The sequence below is a fragment of the Daldinia decipiens genome (assembly GCF_022478715.1).
Source record: "Daldinia decipiens strain CBS 113046 unplaced genomic scaffold F4813scaffold_10, whole genome shotgun sequence".
Lineage (NCBI taxonomy): Eukaryota > Fungi > Ascomycota > Sordariomycetes > Xylariales > Hypoxylaceae > Daldinia > Daldinia decipiens.
Genome location: NW_026054553.1, coordinates 254848 through 276440, shown reverse-complemented (window position 1 = coordinate 276440; position 21593 = coordinate 254848). Strand labels below are relative to the sequence as shown.

At 45.4% G+C, this 21593-nt stretch overlaps 7 protein-coding genes and 1 non-coding gene across 8 annotated transcripts; 5 read left to right on the top strand and 3 right to left on the bottom strand.

Annotated features, from left to right (window-relative positions):
- Positions 1-1122: 1122 nt before the first annotated feature.
- Positions 1123-2598, top strand: F4813DRAFT_395096 (ankyrin; the record flags this gene model as incomplete). The annotated part of the gene is made up of 1 exon (XM_049247658.1): positions 1123-2598. Exon 1 carries the CDS (start codon positions 1282-1284, stop codon positions 2596-2598), a length of 1317 nt encoding a protein of 438 aa, XP_049101119.1. The 5' UTR covers positions 1123-1281.
- A 133-nt stretch (positions 2599-2731) lies between these two features.
- On the top strand, positions 2732-3798 carry F4813DRAFT_23484 (methylated-DNA--cysteine S-met). The gene is made up of 2 exons (XM_049239957.1): positions 2732-3120; positions 3271-3798. Exons 1-2 carry the CDS (start codon positions 2932-2934, stop codon positions 3568-3570), a joined length of 489 nt encoding a protein of 162 aa, XP_049101118.1. The 5' UTR covers positions 2732-2931; the 3' UTR covers positions 3571-3798.
- Positions 3799-4022: 224 nt separating this feature from the next.
- On the top strand, positions 4023-4376 carry F4813DRAFT_387861 (uncharacterized protein; the record flags this gene model as incomplete). Its single annotated transcript, XM_049246617.1, has 1 exon — positions 4023-4376. The coding sequence occupies one exon, from the start codon at positions 4023-4025 to the stop codon at positions 4374-4376; it is 354 nt and encodes a 117-aa protein (XP_049101117.1).
- A 563-nt stretch (positions 4377-4939) lies between these two features.
- F4813DRAFT_23466 (uncharacterized protein) lies at positions 4940-7883 on the bottom strand. Its single transcript, XM_049239956.1, has 2 exons — positions 7656-7883; positions 4940-7353 (listed from the first exon to the last, which is right to left on the bottom strand). The coding sequence occupies exons 1-2, from the start codon at positions 7739-7741 to the stop codon at positions 5421-5423; spliced, it is 2019 nt and encodes a 672-aa protein (XP_049101116.1). The 5' UTR covers positions 7742-7883; the 3' UTR covers positions 4940-5420.
- Positions 7884-12069: 4186 nt separating this feature from the next.
- On the bottom strand, positions 12070-14359 carry F4813DRAFT_23328 (tRNA-splicing endonuclease subunit sen54 N-term-domain-containing protein). Its single transcript, XM_049239947.1, has 2 exons — positions 13988-14359; positions 12070-13801 (listed from the first exon to the last, which is right to left on the bottom strand). The coding sequence occupies exon 2, from the start codon at positions 13747-13749 to the stop codon at positions 12316-12318; it is 1434 nt and encodes a 477-aa protein (XP_049101115.1). The 5' UTR covers positions 13750-13801; positions 13988-14359; the 3' UTR covers positions 12070-12315.
- Positions 14186-14287, top strand: F4813DRAFT_t57. Its single transcript has one exon. It is a non-coding gene; the product is annotated as a tRNA-Leu (tRNA).
- Positions 14360-15320: 961 nt separating the features above from the next.
- F4813DRAFT_395090 (arrestin domain-containing protein) lies at positions 15321-17135 on the bottom strand (the record flags this gene model as incomplete). Its single annotated transcript, XM_049247657.1, has 3 exons — positions 15321-15914; positions 15992-16876; positions 17046-17135. 3 exons carry the CDS (start codon positions 17133-17135, stop codon positions 15672-15674), a joined length of 1218 nt encoding a protein of 405 aa, XP_049101114.1. The 3' UTR covers positions 15321-15671.
- A 2622-nt stretch (positions 17136-19757) lies between these two features.
- F4813DRAFT_354024 (cyclophilin-like protein) lies at positions 19758-21225 on the top strand. The gene is made up of 3 exons (XM_049242703.1): positions 19758-20010; positions 20056-20196; positions 20261-21225. Exons 2-3 carry the CDS (start codon positions 20119-20121, stop codon positions 20681-20683), a joined length of 501 nt encoding a protein of 166 aa, XP_049101113.1. The 5' UTR covers positions 19758-20010; positions 20056-20118; the 3' UTR covers positions 20684-21225.
- The last annotated feature ends 368 nt before the right edge of the window (positions 21226-21593 follow it).

The following is a 21593-nucleotide window of genomic DNA, read 5'->3' as shown; positions in this document are numbered from 1 at the left end:
AGGAGGTCCAGTCGTAGAGCCATGCGGTCGAAGGTCCAGTTCAATCCCCAAGGCGACCCCGTACGCCCGTAGTGTCAATACTTCAGCCACTCTAGCCTTTCAGCTCTCAGCAAAGTCCCCCCCTTCTCTTAACAAGGTACCAATCAGCCATAGCTGCAGCAGTAGCTACGGTTGGTTAACACCCTAAACGATATAGCCACTAGTCCTAGCTGAATTCACGAACCTAATATTTATTGTTACTCTGGCCCTAACCTTTATGGCATTATGGCATGAACTCGTAGTTGAACCAATGGGTCACTCGGGCTTAGTCGAAATCAATAGAAGCTTGCATATTCCCCTCCAACGAATAACTCTTCGTGGATGCTGCGCTCTTATCCAAGACTTCAATTTAAGCACCCAACAAACCGAATAAACTCGCAAAGTCCAGTGTAGTGAAATAGGCACTAACAAGACTACCGGTGACCCTTAAGAACGATCGGATACAGTGATAGAATCCACTGTCGTAGCTAAGGAGGTTTTGTCCTAAGATAGGAATGCATTCATCACGTTGTTACTCTACATAGGGCGTGTTTCTGAAACTACAGTGGGATCTAAACAATAATATTTGTTGCCATATAGATAAACAAGAGTTTTAACCTTATCTTTTAGAAATAAATATGAGATTATGAATGACTAGTTCTTAAAGTAATGTATGAGTATCTACAAGCACCTACTTAGAAAGGCAATGTCCACCTAGGTATATCCCGCATAGATGAACTAGTTGCTAGATTAGGTAGGATGAGCCGGTTAGTAACCATATTCGATTCTCCCCAAAGGTGATCAGCAATAAGTTTAAAACATTCCCACCTAGATTGCGTCTTCTCTGCATATATAGGTACTTTAGATAGGTACTAATGATAAAGGTTAACCCTGCGGCTCTGGGCTCAGACTAAATTAATAGGTAGTTACCTATCGTTAAGTTGTTTTTCTGTGGAGCGACTCTACAATCATTGTTTGTTATTGTTTCTATTCCGGTATAAACCATTCCTTTGTTGTTATTTTTTCTCTTTACATTTACTGATTCGTGTACTCGGATTGTTTTTTCTCCAAAGCACATGTACCTGAACAGTTCCTGCAAGTTGACAGACATCATGATCATATAACCTGATACCAAGTATAATAGGATGTCCCCCAACTTCTAATAAACATGACTTCCATCTAATCTCCCAGGGAAGCCACCCAAAAGACCTATATTCTAATTCTCTAACATACGATTTATTTAATCACTCACTTTGTACCAAGATGTCCCGTAGGTCAAAGATGTCCCGTAGGCCTCCCAAACATTCTCCCAGCCATCCAATCAGAGCACCTACGCTTTCGGGTGATATCATTTTCTGTATAGTCAGGAGCAACTTTCACACAACGGGTGTTATTAATAACTTATCAAAAACATGTCGCCTCTACTGCGGGGCTCTGGATTCATTGCTCTATAAAGCTGACGTACTTATGGCGAAGCAAAGAGTCGTTGACAGGAGATATCAACATTTTTACGCCGATCCCTTTTTGAATCTCTCGGTGGGAGCTGAGTCATGTAACCTATATGATTCGGGGGCGTCAGCCCTTCATTGGGCCGCCAAAGCCAATGATAGTGTCGGCATAACAGTAGCTCAGAAGTCCATCAAGGCAGCGCTAGTATATTGGCCGGACTATCTCCACGTTCAATGTGGGAGAACAGCCGCAATGACACCGCTTCAATTAGCAGCCAAATATGGTGCGGACGAGATAATTCAGGAGCTGATAAAGGCCGGTTCTCTGGTTGATACGCAAATCATATTAGATGTTACGAGAAACCCCTGCAAAAAGTTTCGATTGTCCGAGTTATTGCAATATAGATGTTTCAAAGCTACTTCGCTCCATATCGCTATGCTATATGGGCATGTGCATACTGCTGAGACCCTAGCTCATCTTACGCAAAATCTTGAGGATTCCCAGGAGACTCCGGGTGTATTCTCACCGCTAAAATTGGCCGCTATGTGCAAAATGCCATCGGTCATTAAAATACTGCAAACTCGAGGCTACAAAGTTCTGGGAAATGAACGATACTTACGTGACATGAGATATACACCCATTCATTTTGCAGCCAGTACCGACGGCAACGAAGAGACCCTTCGGTTTTTGATGAATACCGGTTATAGCGCCAAGGCTGTCGACAACGACGGTCGTTGTCCTTTCGGGACCGCAATTGCGTTTCGCTGCCTGTCCAATGCTTTATTCCTAATCAAAGATCTCTCGGCGGAGGAAAAACTGGACGTAGCTGATATGCATTTTGATAAACTGATACGGAAAGATGTTTTTCTTCCGGTCGTCAAGACCCTATTAGAGCATAACAACATCGGGCGACATCGGGCTCGTCGCTACAAGAACGTTATATTAAAGCACTATAACAACCAAGATTGGCGTAAATATATCCTAGATACGCTTGATTTCTTAATCCATCACCCAAATATTATATTCTCGAAGAATACACACGCTAGTCTTGTCGCGGGGATAGCCGAGACTCGGGAAGAAGCTGAACTAGTTGGATTTTTCGTAAACTACTCTCATAGATATAAAGAATAGGAGGTAGGCAGGTAACTTAGGTACATACCTATCTTATCGGCAACCCCTAATGAGGCTGGTCATGTGACTTGGCGTCTTGTCTTTGTGATGTCAGACGAGGGGCAGACGCGCCCTTTTAGTGACATCGCGTAATGAGTCACTAGGCGCTCATTTCCTCATTTCCTCATTGCATTAGGTACTTATTTAAGGTACCTTATAGTAAATTTCTTAGCATCCCAATTTCTAATATATCATATTTTGTCGCCCCTTAACTTGTCTAAATTCTACCAAAGTGAAACCAGTATTGTATATTAAATAGGATCCTCGGCTACTATTAACGATTGAGAGAGCATTATGGCCGTGGGCGTAAAGCGGAAGCGCACTGGCGAAGCTGTAGATGCCACTATACTTCTACCGCAAAAGATAGCGAAGCCTGTTCCTAATGACGTCGCGCTTCAAGAATCTACTGCTGTTCCCGAAGATATGAAGCCTCAATTACAGCGTATTACGGAATCAGACCGTACGCCCTTCGAGAAGAAAGTGGTGAGTCTTTGGGATATCCTAGGCCAATGTCTTCTTCTCTTCTCTTCGCTTTGTCCTTCACGCGCCATATTCATATATACTACCTGTTTAGAGAGCTGAGACATGATATGAAATACGAAAGCTCGCTGACATCTATACCTTTTAATACAGTGGAGCCTTTTATGTCAAATACCCCGTGGTCATGTATCAACGTATGCCCTGCTCGCGGCACATCTAGGGTCGTCCCCACGGGCTGTAGGGAACGCCCTGCGGCGGAACCCATTTGCACCCGAAGTGCCATGTCACCGGGTAGTGGCGACAGGAGGTTCCTTGGGTGGGTTCAAGGGAGAGTGGCCTAAAGATGGCGAAGGCATCACTCTAGATGAGAAGCGGAAGCTTCTTCGCGGGGAGGGTATAAGAATAGACGACAAAGGCAAGGTACTCGGTACGCCATGGGCAGTATTTAACTAAGTAAAGAATACATATGGAAGACTTTTCGGCGACTAATATAGCGAAGATGCTGGAAGTGTGGAGCCCAAGAATTGCCTTGTGGTCTTAGATGGGATGAAAGCAGCTTTATGAATGGTGACATAAATTGTTTGATGGATGATAAGATATATCCAATGTAACTAAGACGTGAGCAGATTTTCATACAACAAAATGTTTCCGTGTATTCTAAATGAATCTCCTTCTCTCTCTCCTCTTTCCACGTGTTGCCGTAGAATGCCGTGAAAAATATTTCCTACAGGTTTAAGATATATTATATTGTTGTCCCGCCGATACCAATGATGGAGGCACTTTTCAATCCACTCGCAAAAAGATTTATTGAAGAAGTAATTACAAAATTTGTTGCGGAAGTCTTTGAACAACTTCCTCATATTCCTTTTTTTGCAATGAATCCACCCAGAACCAATAGACACAAGATGCCAAATCTCAATGCCCCAGACACCCCACGTCGCCAGCAGTTAATACGAAGGTCGCATAGTGTTGGCTCGGCGCCTTTACAGTCCGAATTTGAATTTGAAGCAAATACAACAAACGCCTCCGATGAAAATAAAGAAGACGCACATACCCGAGAGTCAAATACGACGCCGATTATAATGCGAGAAATCACTTACTATGGGCACATGAACATCATGCCTCAAGTTGGTATTGTGCAAGGCGTTGGGTGCAATGTGCTCAATCAGGAAGGCTCGTCACCCAGCATCCCAAGTCTTGTATTTGTTAGTTTCATCGTGTCTGCGCTCAGCTTCCTGTTATCGAAACTACTGGGATAACGAGGCCCCTCCAAAGTCACCACAGAGGATACTATTAGTACGCAAGCAAAGCTGGGTTGGGGCAGGAGGAAGGGAATTATGAATGCAGTTGCGTACTCTCTATGTATTAAACCTGCAATTTTCTGCAGTTGTGTTAAAATCGATCATACTATGGCAAAGCAAAGCGGAAGCGACAAAAACAAATTGGGGGATGGAATTACCTACCTAAAGGACCTTGATATCAGATAGGAATGAGTACCTAACCTAAATGGTGGGCATGAAGTTAGTTCGGATTAGAATAAAACTACGATGATTTACACTTGAGCGTGAATTAATTTCTCCAATTAAGAGTCCTTTTACGTGTTTCCAGATTCAAGAACTCGTAGAAATGTAAGCTCCCCAAGGAGAGAAACCCCTTTTAAGTACTCAAGGGCGTTGGGTTTGCATTAATACCATGTAGTAAGAAGTAACGAAACAGCAACTATGAGCACATGAAGCAGTAAAGCACGTAATACAAACGGTTCGTATTAGAAATCACCGCAGGTTTCATGGAGTAAGCAATATTGCACAGCCACGAGCGAGCGCCACCGGACGCCTACATCAAGAGTGCTGCCGCACATCCTCCTCTCCCCCCCCCCTCCTCCTCCCCTCAACCAGAGGGTTGTCATCCGCGAAACCTAATAATTATACACAGGAGTGGCTGCGCGTCTCGTGCGCGTCAACTTAAAATCATCGACTAATTAGGTTTCTTTTCCCTCCGTGACGCCGTCCTCGTAAAAAGAAATGCCGAAAACTTATAGTCCTCGTTAGAAAAAAGGTTGTTTCATATGCACCTGGGCATATTTGATCTTGCATCATTAATGCTCCTTGGAAATAGAAGTTTGGTATCGGGGTTGGCTCTAAGCAATGCGGAAAGACAATGTGTCGTAAACGTGAAGGACAACTCCGAAAGCAGAAAGTAGAATGCTATGTGCATATGGAAGGACAGACTCGGCAAAGGTGACGAGTTCTGATTAGAATCTATGCGTTGGCCAACCACACCGGAAAAGGCCGTAAGAGATGAGTCTAGAAAAATGAGGGTTTCGTAAGAACGCGATATTCGACGTAATCTTCGCCGTCGATGTTGATGATAGTTCCTTGGCTGACAAGTCTATCTTTGAATGGTCCGTTCTGCTTTCGTTCATACTTGATGCCTTGGTGCATCATGACATCTCCATTACCGTGGCGACTAGCCGGTCCCATTCTCATATTCTCTTGAGCCTCCCAAACTTGGTTCATCTTGAGAATATTCTCGTCGAAGTCGCGCCGGTTATCATGCGCGTTCGTCAAGGCCCCGGGATTTACCACGGAGCTGCGGTTGGCCTGGTGGCGATCGGTACGCATCTGCACCGCTTCCATTCTCGCAACTTCGCGGTTAGCATAACCCTGAACGCGCTCAATAGGATCATTACTAGTGTTACGACTAGCCTGTCTAATCTCCATTTCCGGGTGAGAATGTCGCATTGATTGGGCTGACTCGATGTTTCGGGACGCAACTTCGCGTCGAGGCTGTCTCGGTTCGTGGCCGTCACGAACATCCTCACGGCTGAGACCGGACGAAGGGCTAGGACCTGCATGCCCCTGGTGAGGCGCCCGGATAGGACTGGCTGCTGAAATCGCTGCTGCTCGTAGTTGAGCCTCGTGAACTGCTTTAGTCTCATTCGCAACTTGCTCTTCCCTCTTTTCCCCGGCATCAATCTGAGCCTGGCGAATGCGGACATATTCCTTGACCTCCGGTCTGGTAAGCTGCTTCAGATGACTAACAAAAAGGACCTCATCGTACGAAATCCATAACGCGCCTGCTCCACTGGGGAAGTTATCATCTGTATAACGACCATCCATTGTCTCGCGGACAAGTTTGACACGGAACATATCATTCGCGCCCAAAATACCGTAGACCGCAAGTTTATCCTCATCTTTCTGCGCAGTAGACTTGGCCCAGCAGCCAACAAGGATGCGAGTCGGTTTTCGGGGTGATTGGGGAATCTCCGATTGATTATGGGAGATAATAGGAAGACGTTCGGAACGCTCAACAAGCTCGACATTATCGGCTTGCTCAGCTTGTTCGATACGCTCGGCGCGCTCGGCGATAGTGCCAACACTACTACCATAACGACGGCGCTTTGCCTCAGGGCGAGAAACCTGTGTTTGTTCGGGTACATCTGCGCCCCATGCTATAGAAGGAGGTTGAGGGGTCTCAGGCGGGGGATTGAGTTCCAGACGACGTAGGGCTTCTGTTATTGCAGCCTGGTCGGCTTCCTTTGAGCGGTCGTGGAGCGTCTCAGCTCGGACTTTTACATACTCCTTGATCACGTTGTGATCTCTTCCAATAAGATGGTCTAAGAATACGGTACCCGGAAAGGTAATCCAGCTACCACCAGGACCCGAAGGGATAGGAAATAGTTCAAGGTTGATAAGGTCACCATTTAGCGCCTTAGGCCTGATCCGTGTTCGTAGGCGATCGCGCACATCGATAAACCCGACCACCATATGCTTTCCTTCCATCTGAGGAACTGGGGAAGAACGCCAATAGCCAACAGGCACGTGTTTGTTGTCTTCGTCAAACTTTTGTCGTGGTTTCCCTTTAGCTAAACCCTCGTCAACATCATCTACATCTTTGACCTGGCTATTTTCTAGCTCTTCATCGCCAAGGTTGTTGTAAAGTGATGCGCGTTTGCGCTTCGGGTAATGTGGAACAGGCTCATCGTCCTCCTCGATGTCAGGCATATCGACGTCTCCTCGCTCGGAAGCGACTCGACGGGCAGGGGATTTGTTTCCGTTAGCGCGTGTACCAACAACAATCTCGTCGCCCAGCATATCAGGGTTAACGCTAGATACTGAGCTGCTCTCAGGAGGTGAGCTTAGTTCAGCGTCCTGGACTGCAGCTTCAGTCGCATCGGCGGCAGGGACAGCTTCTTCCGAAGGTGCAGGCTGCTTGGGATGAACAGGAACGGCACGTCTTCGGGATATGTTAGCATCTACTTTCCCAGGAAGTGCACTGAGAAATAACATGTATGTTTGGTAAAAATTAATATCGTGATGGGATGAGGTGGGGTGGGGGTAAGGGTAAGGGTTAGCTGTCAAAGTATTTGAATGCGGCTCAACCTGGATTACGACTGATAAGTTGCGGCGAAAGGAAGCCACGATGCATCTAATATGGGTCCTAGACGCGTGAAAGGAGCGTACAACTTTTTCGAAGAGATTGAAAGTCAAGTAGAAGGAGATAAATAGATAGACACAAGGTAGAAATTGTATACTTACTTTTCGTCAACAGTAGGTTCCACCGTCTCTCTCTCTTTCTCCTCGGTACGAGTAGGGGATAACGATCTCTTGTTATCCTCTTCCATGATTGACAACTCGTGCAAATCTAAAAGTGCTACGATGAAAACTAGCAACGGTGCAGCTAGAGATGTCGGCGATTGGTAAATAAATATCTACGATGTTGTTAATAAATAATTCAACGGGAAGAAGGAACTCGGTCATTGTCATGCGTATAATTGTAAGCACGGTGCAAGAAAGAACCTATTGCTTGGGAAGAAGTTTTTACAGAAGTGGCATGACACAGTACGTGGCTTCAGTTGGCAGTCGGTCACGGTCCTGCTCTTATTCATTGAACAGGAAACCACTTGACAATGACATGGAAAGTACTTGATTGCTTATAACCAAGGCCCACTGCGTTATTACAAGTGTTGGAAACAAGAAAAAGCGGGACTCACTAGGTATGCGCAAGTATCTCCAAAAGAGGAGAGTAAAAGACTCAAGGAAGCCTTATGCTCGAAGCAAGACGCGAAACAAGACTCGTTGACTATTTGTTGGCTATTCCCCACCCGGCGGGCGAGTTTGTGGAGATTGTAGCTAAACTACTTTGTGTATAAAGCTGTGCCGGATAAGATAGCCTTGAAGTCAAAGAGCGGAGGTAGCAGAGACTAATCTAATCCTAGGCATAGAGTTAGTAAAAAATAAAAATAAAAATAAAAAGACCAGCGTGGTATGTTTCTAAATAAGGTCCAAGTGCGACCAACAGACTAACGAGGGACTCGAGTGGAAAATAGATATATGTTGAAGCCTAATAACCTTTTTTTTTTCTACCGTCACGTAGCAACAAATCTGAAATAAAATTAATTGACGACACTTGTCGAGTTGCCGAGACCGTACGGTCCAATTGGCGCGCGAATTATGATGGACGGAAAAGGGCATACGCGGCGGAGAAAAGAGAACGAGTAGTTTTGCAGTACTTACCGAAACAAGGTTTTGGAATATGGCGAGTTGCGGAAATGAGAGTTGGCAATACGGGGGGAGAGAAGAAGATTAGGCACCTAATAGTTATTCAACCCGAAGAGAATGGGAAAGATAATAACAAGTCTGCGTGGATCGGGTCGTCTCTCCGGCACAAGGTAAAATTAGTTAGAAAAAAAAGTTGAAGGTGGAAAAAGGTTAAAGGTGGGAATGGATATCGTGTGAGAAGTATCCGGCAAAAGTAAGCGTTTGTAAATCAAAGTTGTCTGACCTAAAGGAAACCCGAGCAGGGGGGGTTAATATTGTGCAATACAGGCTCTCTTAAACTAAGGCCCGACTAGGGGTAGAACAAGTCAGAAATTTGATTAAGCTGATTGGTGATGTGCTAATACAGCCCACTTGCCAACCTTAGCTAATTAATAGTGCGCTATCGATAGAAGTTGGAAGTCCAATAAATGTCGTGCTCGTACAGAGAGCCACGTACAATTCTTTTTTAAAATACTAACCTAACCTAGGTCAATCAGTTGATATGTAGATACCTTTACTCGAGGCTACCCAATGCTTGATACCTACTTGCGACGCCCCAAGAGCCCCAAGAGCCCCAAGAAAAGGAATATACGAGCTGACACTATTATTACTATTCACTATACATGACAGCTATTACTCAGGTTGTGTGACCTACGCATTTATATAATGCTACGCACGAATGCATCGCCTATCCAGATTGCAACCTAACCTCTTTCCTCTTTACCTATTATGTTAAATATGTTATCAGCTAAAGGCAGGCTTCTATGGTCCTATATCAAAGGAGCGTGTGGCTGGCTGGATTAGAGTCGCTTCGCATTGTGTAACGTGCACTTTCTAATATGAGTAGAATATCAATCCTACTTAATCCTCCTTCACCGACAAGTTTAAACCCATCGCATCGGGAATAAGCAAAGAAACCTGATAAAACTATCAGGTTCTCATTCGAGATCGTCTATGTAAATAAATCTGCTGCTTATTCGTTTTAGGTGGATAAGTCGATGGTATGAGGTAGGGAGGGATAGAATTGGGTAAGAGTATTAGACAAGGCTTGGCAACAACTAACAACTTTACATGCGCAGGAGTGCGAAGTTCGCGTTTGCTTATCTAAGTCGCAAGTTAAAAAGCGTTAAACGGGAGGACGTTATTCTTGGCTACGACATGTCTTCCTTCCACCAAGATGGGCTAACCTAGATAGGTACCTAGGTAGGTAGATAGGTATGTTAGGTTAGGTTAGGTAGTTGAAGCTTTTAAGTACAAAGAGGTAAAAAACGTTGGCTACGTTGTGACGTTGACATTTCGAATGGCGTACTGTGGCGTTAGGGTTCCCTTTTAATAACTCCCAGCTATCACTAAAGACATTCGAATCGAATACTACGGAGAGGTAAAGGGCCAGTCTGTCTTGTATACTATGTATACTAAATAGCCTAGCCCGTGGATACAATTACTGATCATTGGAGACAAGAATAGGCAGGTTAAAGTGCTATGCCGCGCTTATCTTCCAACATGACATGCCTGCGCGAAAAAAAAAATTTAACATGGGTCAGCACCAACCAGCTTCGAGAAATAGTAGTAGACGTTTCTAATAATTATAGCGTTGCTATCCATTTAGCCCCAACCGGAACTATTAGCATTGACTGATATTGAGCAGTATGCAATCGGCCCCACGATGCTGCTGCTGCTGATACCTACCTCATAGCACTAATAGAAATAACAGTTTCGATCGCCGGGTTGCGCGTCTACCCGATCATCAATTTCCCAGTCTCGAGTTAAACACTGGTGGGGACGTCACAGAAGGTTTGGAATTCGACGCATGATACTCTCAATACGCATCGCATGGAGGCCAGGATGCAACGTGGACACAGCTATGTATGTATCATACCTACTGTAGGTAAGGTATTAATGCTGCATGTCTAAACTAGATTATATATCTCTCAGTAATCGACGGGCGCCTGATAGGGTATGATGATACACCAATCTTACGCCATCATGTCATCACTTAATCCTCTGCTGATAAACATTACGTGCCGGTGCGACAAGACCGATTGATTCGACTCGAGTGAATACCTAAGTCAATCGAACGGCGTAATAGAAATGACTCTATGTCGGTCTGACCGAAGGGGGGACACAAGGTGCCCGCCAGCAGGTAATAATAAAACTCAATACCCCTCTCAAACTGCCTAAAAAGCCCTTTCCGCGATTCCAAGTGTCATGTTTATGCTTTACGCTCGCTCATCAGACTCAGACTCCCGAGTTTCACAATAGTAACTCGGTGATGACAACAATAACACGACGAACATAATTCGAATGCCCGGGTGTTAGATTCGATTATGGTTGAATCATGAACGTCAACTCATTTCTTATGTATGAGACGAGTTGCACTGGGCTGATTGGGTGTGGAAAGGCAATTCAATATGTAGAAGCAGGGGCCAAGACTTTCTCTTTACGAGGACCCCCTGCCTGCAAGTCCCGGGTGAACTCGATAAAGTACATGTGTTTTATTTTCGCAATCATGTGATAATGCTATATAAATCTGACTTGGAACTCTTCTAACTGTTACGTCACGTGTATCTATGTATCTATCTTATTAACACCTGTGATAATAGTGACGAAGACAAAAAAGTGACAAGTTATTTAGGGTTATACCCAAATAAATCCATTTACGGGATGAAACAAACAAACTACAAACAAGAGCGACAGAAAAAAAAATTATCAAAGAAAGGAAATTTTTCCCAATCTTAATTCTGTCGATACCGTCGTAACACCAGGACTCTATCGTGGAACTTTGGTCTCCTCGTGTTCCAACAGGTAAGACAGGATATGTACATATCTGCCGACATCAACTAACTGTATTACAATAAGCCAACCTACAAACTTGCAACAGTCTGGCTAGTTATCCAGTTTCTCTTGAGTAGTTTCGCATCATGTGGCCACAATTAATACATATTAGTGATACGATTGCAGCTGTGTTACAGTGCGAGTCGAAGGAAAGGCTTTTAGGAGTCCAAGGTTTTGTTTTCTCTTTACATAGATGCACCACATTTCCCCCACCGCAAGAATATTTCACGGATCTGAAGTTCATTTCGGGTCGGGGTAGGTATTAGCTAAGTAACCTAGGTCCAATTATATGACTAATCCATGTACAACAGATTTAGTGTTGGTTTGGTAACATCATATCGAGATGATAGACAAGGGTGTTATTCTGGGCCGCACTAAAAACGTGGGAGATGTTCATTCTTTGGAACATAAATATTTTCAAGGCATCTGATCTACGTCTGTCTCTCGAATAGCAGAGGGGAACCCATGTGTAGTAGTAATACATTAGGGTAGGTACCTAAGATAGGAGGATTCGCTAGGTAGTTAATCGTCAACATACACGACAGGTCCAGATACGAGAAGTGGAAATTACATATCATCATATATATTCAACGTGATTATTCGTCGAACACGAAGAGAATCGACACACATAGATACAAGTAATAATTTGCATTTTCCTAACATTACCATTGAGATTCCGTTGAGCTTGTAGATTGAACTGGGTACCTACCCATCCCGTCAATTCAACAAGTAGGATGATGTCAATATCGCAACTATCATCACTTCTCGATGGCCAATAGCCACACCTTCAAGAAGTTCAATCCCCTATAACCCAGACATAAACTCATCCGCCTCGTCCTCTACCCCTCCCACCGCCCCGTCCTCCTCTCCCACCTCTGCCGCCTCTCTTCCCCTTGGCCCCCCTGCCCCCACCAACTTTCTCGTACAACTTCTCCTCCCCAAACGCCATCTCGCCAAACCGGACGTAGCTAATGAGCCCGCGATCCACGACCGCGATAATCGCATTGCGCCACGCGTGTTTAAGACGGCGATACATGGCCCCGGCTCCTACCCCATCCTTGCCGTCTTTCACCTCGGGCGGATCCCACGGTGTGCAGTGCTCTAGAAGCGCCGTCAGTTGCTCGAGAGTTGGGACGGATGAGTTGCGCGCGTCTGCGACTGCGATTCGGAAGTCGGGAGATGGGGGCTTGGTTTTGGGGAACGCGGTGCTACTCTTCCACACGTGGAAGTGGATCCGGAACGGCTCTTCCGGCGGTGGGGTGAAAGCTTGGGGGTTGGGGGCAGGTGTGTGTCGCGGGAGCAGGGCGAGCTGTGTGAAGATTGGGTTGTAGGAGCGGTACAGGCCTGGCTTGACGAGCGGTCCGCAGGACGGTATGTGCGTTTGCGATGATATGGGTAATAAAGAGAATAACCACTGCCATAGAGCCTGGGGTAAGGATTTAGCGGAGACTGGCGGTGGTAACGATATTGAAGTCGCTCTCATGATTTTATATCCGGTTCTCCGGAGGTTAGCGTAGACCTGGTATTTCTCGAGGCTAACCTTGCCTCTCTCGCCGTCCTGGCCGATAAGAAGTGCGTATGCTGCCTGGAAACTAAGTGGTATTCCGAGCTCGTAGTCCTCAAACTTTCCGCTAAGTTCGTCATCCTTCTCATTCGCTCCGTCCTGCTTTACCGGGAGGATATCCTCGATACCTCGTGCCGGCCACCAGAGATCCAACGAACCACGTTCGACCAGGTATAAAGCCTCCTCCGGCAATAACCACGTCTTAAGCCACCCCGGCGTCTGCTTATACCCCTCGAGACCAGTGACAACTCGACCAGTGTTCTGGCCAAGGGGCCCCTTGATCTCATTCTCCACGACCACCACACGCTCCCTAGCAAACAACCCCGCGCCCTTCTCGCCCTCCGTCTCCTCCGCGAGAGGTACGTCAACCCATTTATCCGGGAAGTACCAGGCGCGAGTGTGGTCCTTGGGCTTGTGAGAACGGGTGTAGCTCAAGACCTCGTGCATAGCATCGCGGCTAGCGTCCAAGGCACCTTGCTGCGCGCGCGTGCCATGCGACTCGAAATCCTTCTCGCCGCGACGTAGCGTCTTACCCCCGGCCTGCTTCTTGTCGAAGAGCGAAGCGAACAGCCGGAAATCCTGCATCTCATCCGTAAGGGCATCTTCAAGCGACGGCGCCTCATCTGTTCCTTGGTCCCCAGTAGTGGGCGCCAAAGCCGACGATGGAGTGGGATCTTCGTCGTCAAAGGCCATTATGCTTGAGATTTGGGGGGAGTGGTGACTCGGACCCCGGTAGAGTTAGAATCTTTGCGATGGTGTAATTAGTGAAGGTTATCACATGTGAAGCTTGGAATATTATTGCTTAAACAATCTCCCTTCACTTGAAAATAATTGATTCCGGTAAGAAATAGTAAATGCTGCCCCACTCTCATTAAATGCATTTAATATGTCATCAGCACCAAGAGCTATTAATTTATTCTTCTTCTCTTACCTAGGTAAGCTAGATGTTAGATGTTTGCCTTGTGTCTGCGTAGAAGAATCTTAGCTTAGGACCCACTAAGCTCAAGCCAGCCTAGACGACTCAGGTTGTCCAATTAACTTGACCTTTACTCTGTCACCCATATGAAAAATCCGACGGCTGAGTACTTTGCGTTATATACTAAAGCACCAGGTCAATTCTTCAACAAATGGGAGTTTGGCCGAGTGGTTAAGGCGTCGTGTTTAGGTCTTCGAAAGAACACCGTATAACCCGCGATGGGAAACCGCGCAGGTTCGAATCCTGCAGCTCTCAAAACAATTTATCTTTTGGTAAATTCGCAGTCTTTTTTATTAATCAAGTTCCCTACCCCCCTTGGAAATAAGTGTTATTATGTAGTTTCGGCAGCGTGTTCAGGTATTTTTATTTTATTTTTCCATTTTGACTAGCTCGGAGGGAGCGGGGTAAAAGCTTCACAGATACATATCGTCATCTATAATTCCTTCTGATATTTGGTACATGCCTGTAAATAAACTGCATGTAGGTATCCTTTTGTAAGTGACTCAGAAAATCGAGATTTCTCAGCAAGCAACCTACATCCCTTACTTCATAAGTAGACGAATAATATAAATCATTATTTAAAAATTGGCCTAATACGTAAGTTACCTATATGCCAAAATACTTAAGCAGCCTTTATAAGATGTCTTGCTGCCCTATGCGATATGTAGAATAGCGCCAAGGATATAGGCCAAACTTCTTTCATGCAGGAATTCCTTTCCATGCTAACATACCCTTTCTTGTCCAAGCCGGATATCGTAAAGTTGCGGCGTAAATACGCGTAGATGCAATTCCAATAACCCAACTTCTACGATATCAACTCCTTAACCTAGACAGATGCCTTGGTGGCAAGACGAAATAGGTTCCATAATGCATTTCTCCTTTAATCCCGTCGTATCCGTAGGCTGGTTGGCCTATCAACGGATAACATGATATTTCTGTGCTCGTAATTAGAGGAAGGGAGAAAGTAGAGTTGAGGCCATCCAAATAACCGTATTTCCCATGAACGCCCGGATTTCGATGCGCTGGTATCCTATTCTCCGATCTTGCACCTCCCTTTGGGAATATTTCATGACCGTAACGCCGCAAAATCCGACACGACAGTAGGCGTGCCCGTTAAACGCAAAGCTGTTACAATCAAGCCGCGCATTCTCTAAACTCCAACCCCGTTTTCGCATCCCACTCTGAAATCTCTCTGGACGAATATGATTACTAATGAATCATGCCTATGCTTTATTTGTTCGTCTGCATAGACCGTATAAAGGGTTGACGGTATATCCTACTATAACCCTAACCAGAAGAGCTAAGGGGCTAGAAGAGCCTCTCGAGCCCCCTCACCTCCTTAGCAGGTATGTATAATATGAGCAATCAGTTCCATTGCATTATGCATTGGCCCAGCACTCTACTACTGTGGTAGTAGTTCTACTCTTCTCCCATACCAGTTCGGGCCAGTATGATGGTGAAGAACCATTGGCCCTTCGGATGCACGGAAATTCTTAGGCGAGACAAGTTTTCGAACGTCTAAGCCTATGAAAAGTACGCGCCCGTTCGTTAAACTCGGCAAACCGCAATGTTTGGGTATAGTATCCCGCGAAATTGAAGATAGACGCCTCGGCCTCATCAAATTCGTATGATGCCATTCTCATTCGATCAATGGTTTCTTCTGGCCTCCTACTAAGCAATATCCTAGAGACGCTAAAGCATTCGGGTCGTCGGCTAAAACGATGGTTCTCGCCGGCAGCATTGGATTATTTTGGTCGACTGCGGAGGCATCTTTCGCTGCCTGTTCTATGGCATCCATTTCTTCCTTGCATGCTTGATGATCTAGTGGGCATATAACGATAGGCTGTCGAAGGGTGATATCACGGGCCGATGCCAATTGAGCCTGTGTTATACCAAGTGTTAACGATCATCTGCAAACAAAACCCTTCACAACTTTCACCACGCTCGTATCTAACATACCTTAATAGTAAGGAAGAACTCGATCTTGTAGAGTGTAGATGTTGTCGTGAATGATGTGACCTCGTAGTTTGGGAAAGCCGGTTGTCCTCTTCGAATGATTCCATTCGCATCCCTTAGGTCCTTATGCGGAAAGATAATGCCCATATTAGTAACATAACCGTCTTCCGGTAATTTGGCCCCTATCGTCTGTGTATGTTTCTGTAGCCTATTCACTTTCTTAGTCGGCTCATCTCCTTCGGGATTGTACGTAATCTCTTCCTCTATCGCGAGCGTGATCTTCTGTATGGTCACCTTCCTCGCCTTGGCTAGCCAGTCGAGATTAGGGGCCAACTTAATATATACCGTAATAGGATCCATAGGTCCGTAACTCCATCTTGGGAGCGAAATGCCGAGCGTGACTATGTTATCGGTGGTTACGGCCTTGTGTTCGGGTCGGTTATACATCCCAAAGGTCGATAACGTATCGTATCGTTGCAAGGGGACTGGAAACGCATATTTATTCTGGATGCTCTGTCCTTGCTGCACGGTAACCACTAGTTCGTAATATGTCTCTGCGGTCCTGCTTGGGAGTTGTAACGAAGCCGGCGGTATCCTTCTATTCGTTTCTTCACCGCCTCGTCCAAACGGGATAAACAAGACGAATGGCAGGTCCATCGTCATGACATTCTCTGCTTCCCTTCCTGTTGCGCACCGGTATAGTAAAAGTTCCTTTCCAACAACGTCGGTAGTATCGCGTCGAGGTGTCCCGAGGTGGCGCTTGGCTACATTTTCGGCCGCTGGGTGGATTGTTTCTCTTCTTTGTAGACATATACGCACTAGAGAGATAGCGACGGGAGCGGAATACCCTGATGCAGGCCTAATCTCGACCTTACCTTCAATGCGCGGCTATAGACATGCGTTAGTCGAGTTAGGTAGTTAGAGAGGCTTCGAGTCATGCTTGAATTCGGGTTATCCAAGCCGCGAACCCCACGTCGAGGAAGCGGAAGTGGAAGTGGAAGCGGAAGCGGGAGTGGAAGCTAAGGCCGAGATAAATGGGATTGATGCGCAAACTCACCAACGTCGCCGAAATACCAGGATACCCAACCAGAAAACTGCTATTTGGAGGGCCAGAAACCCGAACCAAGGCTTGCACTCGTTCTGCCATCCTCCTTACGCGCTGTGTCCGGTAAGTGGAAGAAAAGGCAAATGTTTAGTGTCGGCCGGGCGCATCTATTCCTCGCGGACGGCTGTAAGCCGACACCCTCTTGCGAAATGCGGTCTCTGCACAATCCGGTATATGCCGTGGAAATGCGCATTACATGTCAAATATTAGCCGTCGCAGTAATGTCGTCGAGGTTCGAGTATAGGTGTGATCGGTAAGCGAAGTTATTATCGTCGAGAGTGGTGTCGCTTAAGTGTTACCTGTCAAGGGAATTGAGGGTGGAGAGTCGCAAAAAGGCGGGACGCAGCAATTGGTAAATACGTATTAGGTACAGATTAGCTTGGTGACTTGGTTGCTCGGTAGCTGATGGAGACGGGCAGGCCGGTGGCTGAGATAGGGACGCGAAATCGACGGGCTGTGGACTGGACTATTGACCGGTGATCGACTGGCGGGTAGGTGTGTAAAGTCACAGCCCGCTCAGTTTCCACAAAGATCGATAGGCGAATTGATAACAAAATGGTATAAAAAAACGAGCGGAGTGGGCTATCCCCTGAAGGTTACTGCTCTCGATTTCTAGGTGTTGAAGCTGGCAGGTTTGTAGCTCCGTAGCTCGGCTGCTAGGACTTGGCTTGTATTGCTACGAGTATGCTACGTAACGAAGCCGGTATACACCAAGATAACGTGCGGGCAGCCAAAAGGTTCACCGCGGAGAGGGGGGGAATAAGGTTCTGGAAGACAAGTTTACATTGAATTGGACCTTTTTGGACCTTTTTTCCCTCCCCCGGAATATGCCAGAAAGTAAGTGAATGTATTGCACCCGTGTGCCAGTGGATTCAACTGCTTTAACCCCACAAGTCCTATGGGGGGTGGGAAGCAAGCCAGGGATTCTTCCTATGAAATGCGTGGTAAAAGGTAAAAGGCGTCTCTTAAGACTTGGATGTTTAGGGATGTTTAAAGATGTTTTAGGGAGTTTAGCATACATACATGTAGGTAGGTAGGTAGTATGGACATAGTACCTATGGTACTGCTTACTGCCTATGTACGTAGTACCTAAGGTATGTACCTAAGTGAAAGATGGGAAAATATGACAGATACCACCTGCCCGAAAGTTTAAAGCTGAAAGGGGAAAATGGCAAGCTGTAGGAGCACGAGGATTTGGAGAGACTTCCACCATCTTTGAATTAAAACCAATAGACGGCCGTTCCGATTTGGGCGGTTAGGCGTAGTGGAGGTACCTAGTACATATCTGACATATATCAGGTACCTACAAAGACGAGCCCCGAGTATAAAATATCAGGTACCAGTAACTTACCGTATCGTACCAATGTTACCCACCGACAACCTATTAGATGTACATAACGAGTACTTCGCTGGGTATTTCTCTATGATGTACCTAAGGTACCTATTGAAGGTATGATATGTATATTGATATACTTGGCTTCACACTTATAAATCTTACCTAGGTAGGTATGTCTTGCGCAACTGTGTTGTTATAGTTGGGTTAATTGAGTTGTTAATGACGACAGAAGTAAGCTACATCAACCATTAATATCAGCCAAACACATTGACATCGCAGATACGATAGGTAGGTATAGAACTACCGTAGAGCTGATTTATCATTACAATAAAATGAGTAACCTTAGGTAATAAATTGTGCACTTGTCTTTTCTACTTAGAAACACGCGTACATATCGATACTACCTAGGTATGTTCTTTTGGAGGTAGACATCCCGCCCCCTCGCAATATCGAACATTTCCTATTTCAACAATTATATAACTTAGTAACACGGAAAGATAGACGGGGAATTAGTGTTATAATGTGCATGACCACACGTGGGAGTGTGACTTCGGGCGAGTGAAACAAACCGCCATTTGCATAGAAGCCTATTCCGACGCAGACGTGTACCTTCACGAAAGCCTACCTACCTATGAGGTATGTACAGAAGGGTTCTTAGCTTGGGGGCCATGTACTATGTATGGTAGGAGCCTGAACCTGGCCAACTGGATGAGGCTGATGACCCTGAAGGCTACCCCTGCCTAGGCTGCTAGGTACTGTCGATACCATGCAGGTGTTATTTTTGCTCTTATCAAGTTGTCTTATTACCTTCATACATAGGTATGTAGGTAGTTAATCTACTAAACCAACAAGTTAGGCCTTAATCACTGAGCAAAGCTGCAAGTATATTAAGTTTCTAGTCTTAACAACTCGCTTGTAGAAGAGAATATAGCTACCAATTAATCTTTGTCAGGATAAACCGAGCTTAACCCTTCAACTTCAGCCCTCAGCTATGCTTAGCGCTTACAACCCACAACTCACAACCCACAACCCATAACCAGTTCTATGTAGGTATGTAAAGTCCTACATGTATGCACAGCACCACACCAATGTAAAGCCGCATAGGTACGCACGTCTGGCACCTTTGCCGCCAGCAGCAATGTAACCCCCCAACGCGCCATCAATTTTACGGCGGGAACCCTACCTATGTTTCCGGGAAATCCTGGGATGATTCGCAGGTGTTGCTCCCACGTGTCCCCGCGTTTTTAATCCGTAGGTGGTAGTAACTACCTCCTATGTAGACAAAAGAGACTAGGTACCTAATAGATAAAAATGATAACGGGATAAGATGATAGACCGCAAATGTGACCTGCATGTCTAAGTCCACTGTCTTTTACTATGTACATGCGTACATGTGCTACCACCTACCAGCCCTAACTAACCCTTGTCCAATCAACTTAGGGCATATTAGCCCCACATCGGCCCCTAGACTTGGATGTTTTAGCCTCCTCCACTCCGCGACCCCCACAACTCTTCATTGCTGAATCGTCACTTTTTTTAAACTTCCGACTTCATGTCATTCGTCATTCGTTGTTTCATTAGGTACGATCCCGTAGCACTAGACAGACCTGTGCTAAGAAGTCTTAGGGTCCCGATCCCGTAGTCCCAGTTTCCCGGATATGCTGCCCGTCTTAAGAGTTCTTCGACACAATGTCCGTCACCCTACACACCACTCAGGGTGATCTCAAAATTGAGGTCTTCTGTGAAAGCGTGCCCAAAACCGCTGAGGTACGTATATCCATGCAACTTGAGCCTTCACTTCGACACCATCAGCCAACTTACATTCATATAGAACTTCTTAGCATTATGTGCATCAAACTACTATCACCAGTCACCAATTCACCGACTGATCCCTGGGTTCATGGTTCAAACAGGTGGCCCAGCAAACCCCACGCCAGATAACCCAAAAGGCGGCCGGTCAATATGGGGCGGGACATTTGAGGATGAGATCCGGCCAGCCCTTAAGCACAATTCCCGTGGAATTGTATCAATGGCAAATAAAGGACCCGGGACCAACGGCTCGCAGTTTTTTATTATCTTCGATAAGGCGCCTCATCTAGATGGCTTAAATACCGTGTTTGGAAAGCTTATTGGGGACGACAGTCTCGCTACTTTGGCCAAACTAGAAGCACTCGAAGTGGACAAGAAGAATCGACCAAAGGAGAAGGTGTTGGTCGAGAAGGTGACCATCCACGCTAATCCGTTAGCAGCGTGAGTATCATATCATAATCTTACTCAACAACACCACATGAAAGCCCGCGGCCAAACCCTATCCAAACACGTCTATATTTGAAGCTTCTACGTCTTGGACTTCTATACGAGCTATACCTCATGGACGCCCAACTATTAAATTATGCGGTCCTAATTCATCCAACGGCAAATAAATAGTGTGCAATGGAAAAATTGGTTGAGAAATGGGGGTATGTTCCATAAACGAGTCTAATTCTCCGACAATATAATATACCAGAGAGGTCCAGGCTTGTTTGAACTTGTCAGTCGAGTAAATGCGTAGTTGCCGTCGACAGGTACGGCAGAATTGCGAATCGTAGATAGGTAGGGTTGAAAAGAAAGAAGTCTATTCAACTTAGCCATTAAATTTTTTTATGCGGCTTTAGTGGGCAACTGCCTAAGCACCCAGTCCTCTTGAACCCATAATCCAACAAAGTGCAAGAACAACTTGAGCAGGCGCGTACTTGCGGTTCCTCGTAGATTCGAATTCAAGCAGGTACCTTTTACCTACCATAGCGGGAATACTCGGTTTCGAATATATATAGTTATATGCATAATGCTTATTTTCTATAATAATGCCTAATCAAATGCTAAAAGTGCATAAACCTTAATTGTGGTACAATGCTTTCAGTTTACACAATGCTTTGAGAAGGTACAATGCTAATATTAATACTTTTTAAAAAAAAAAAGTTTAAAAAAATAAAAGAAATTTCCTTTATTTTTTAAAAATAATTTTAGGAAACGTAATATATACAAATAGACCAATCTTGCTTAATAAAATAAAAATAATTAAACTTTATATATAATAAAAACCTTGTTTTTCTTACAAATATTGTTAGCATTGTACTTTCCGAAAGCGTTGTACAACCTAAAAGCATTGTACCGTAATCAGGCAT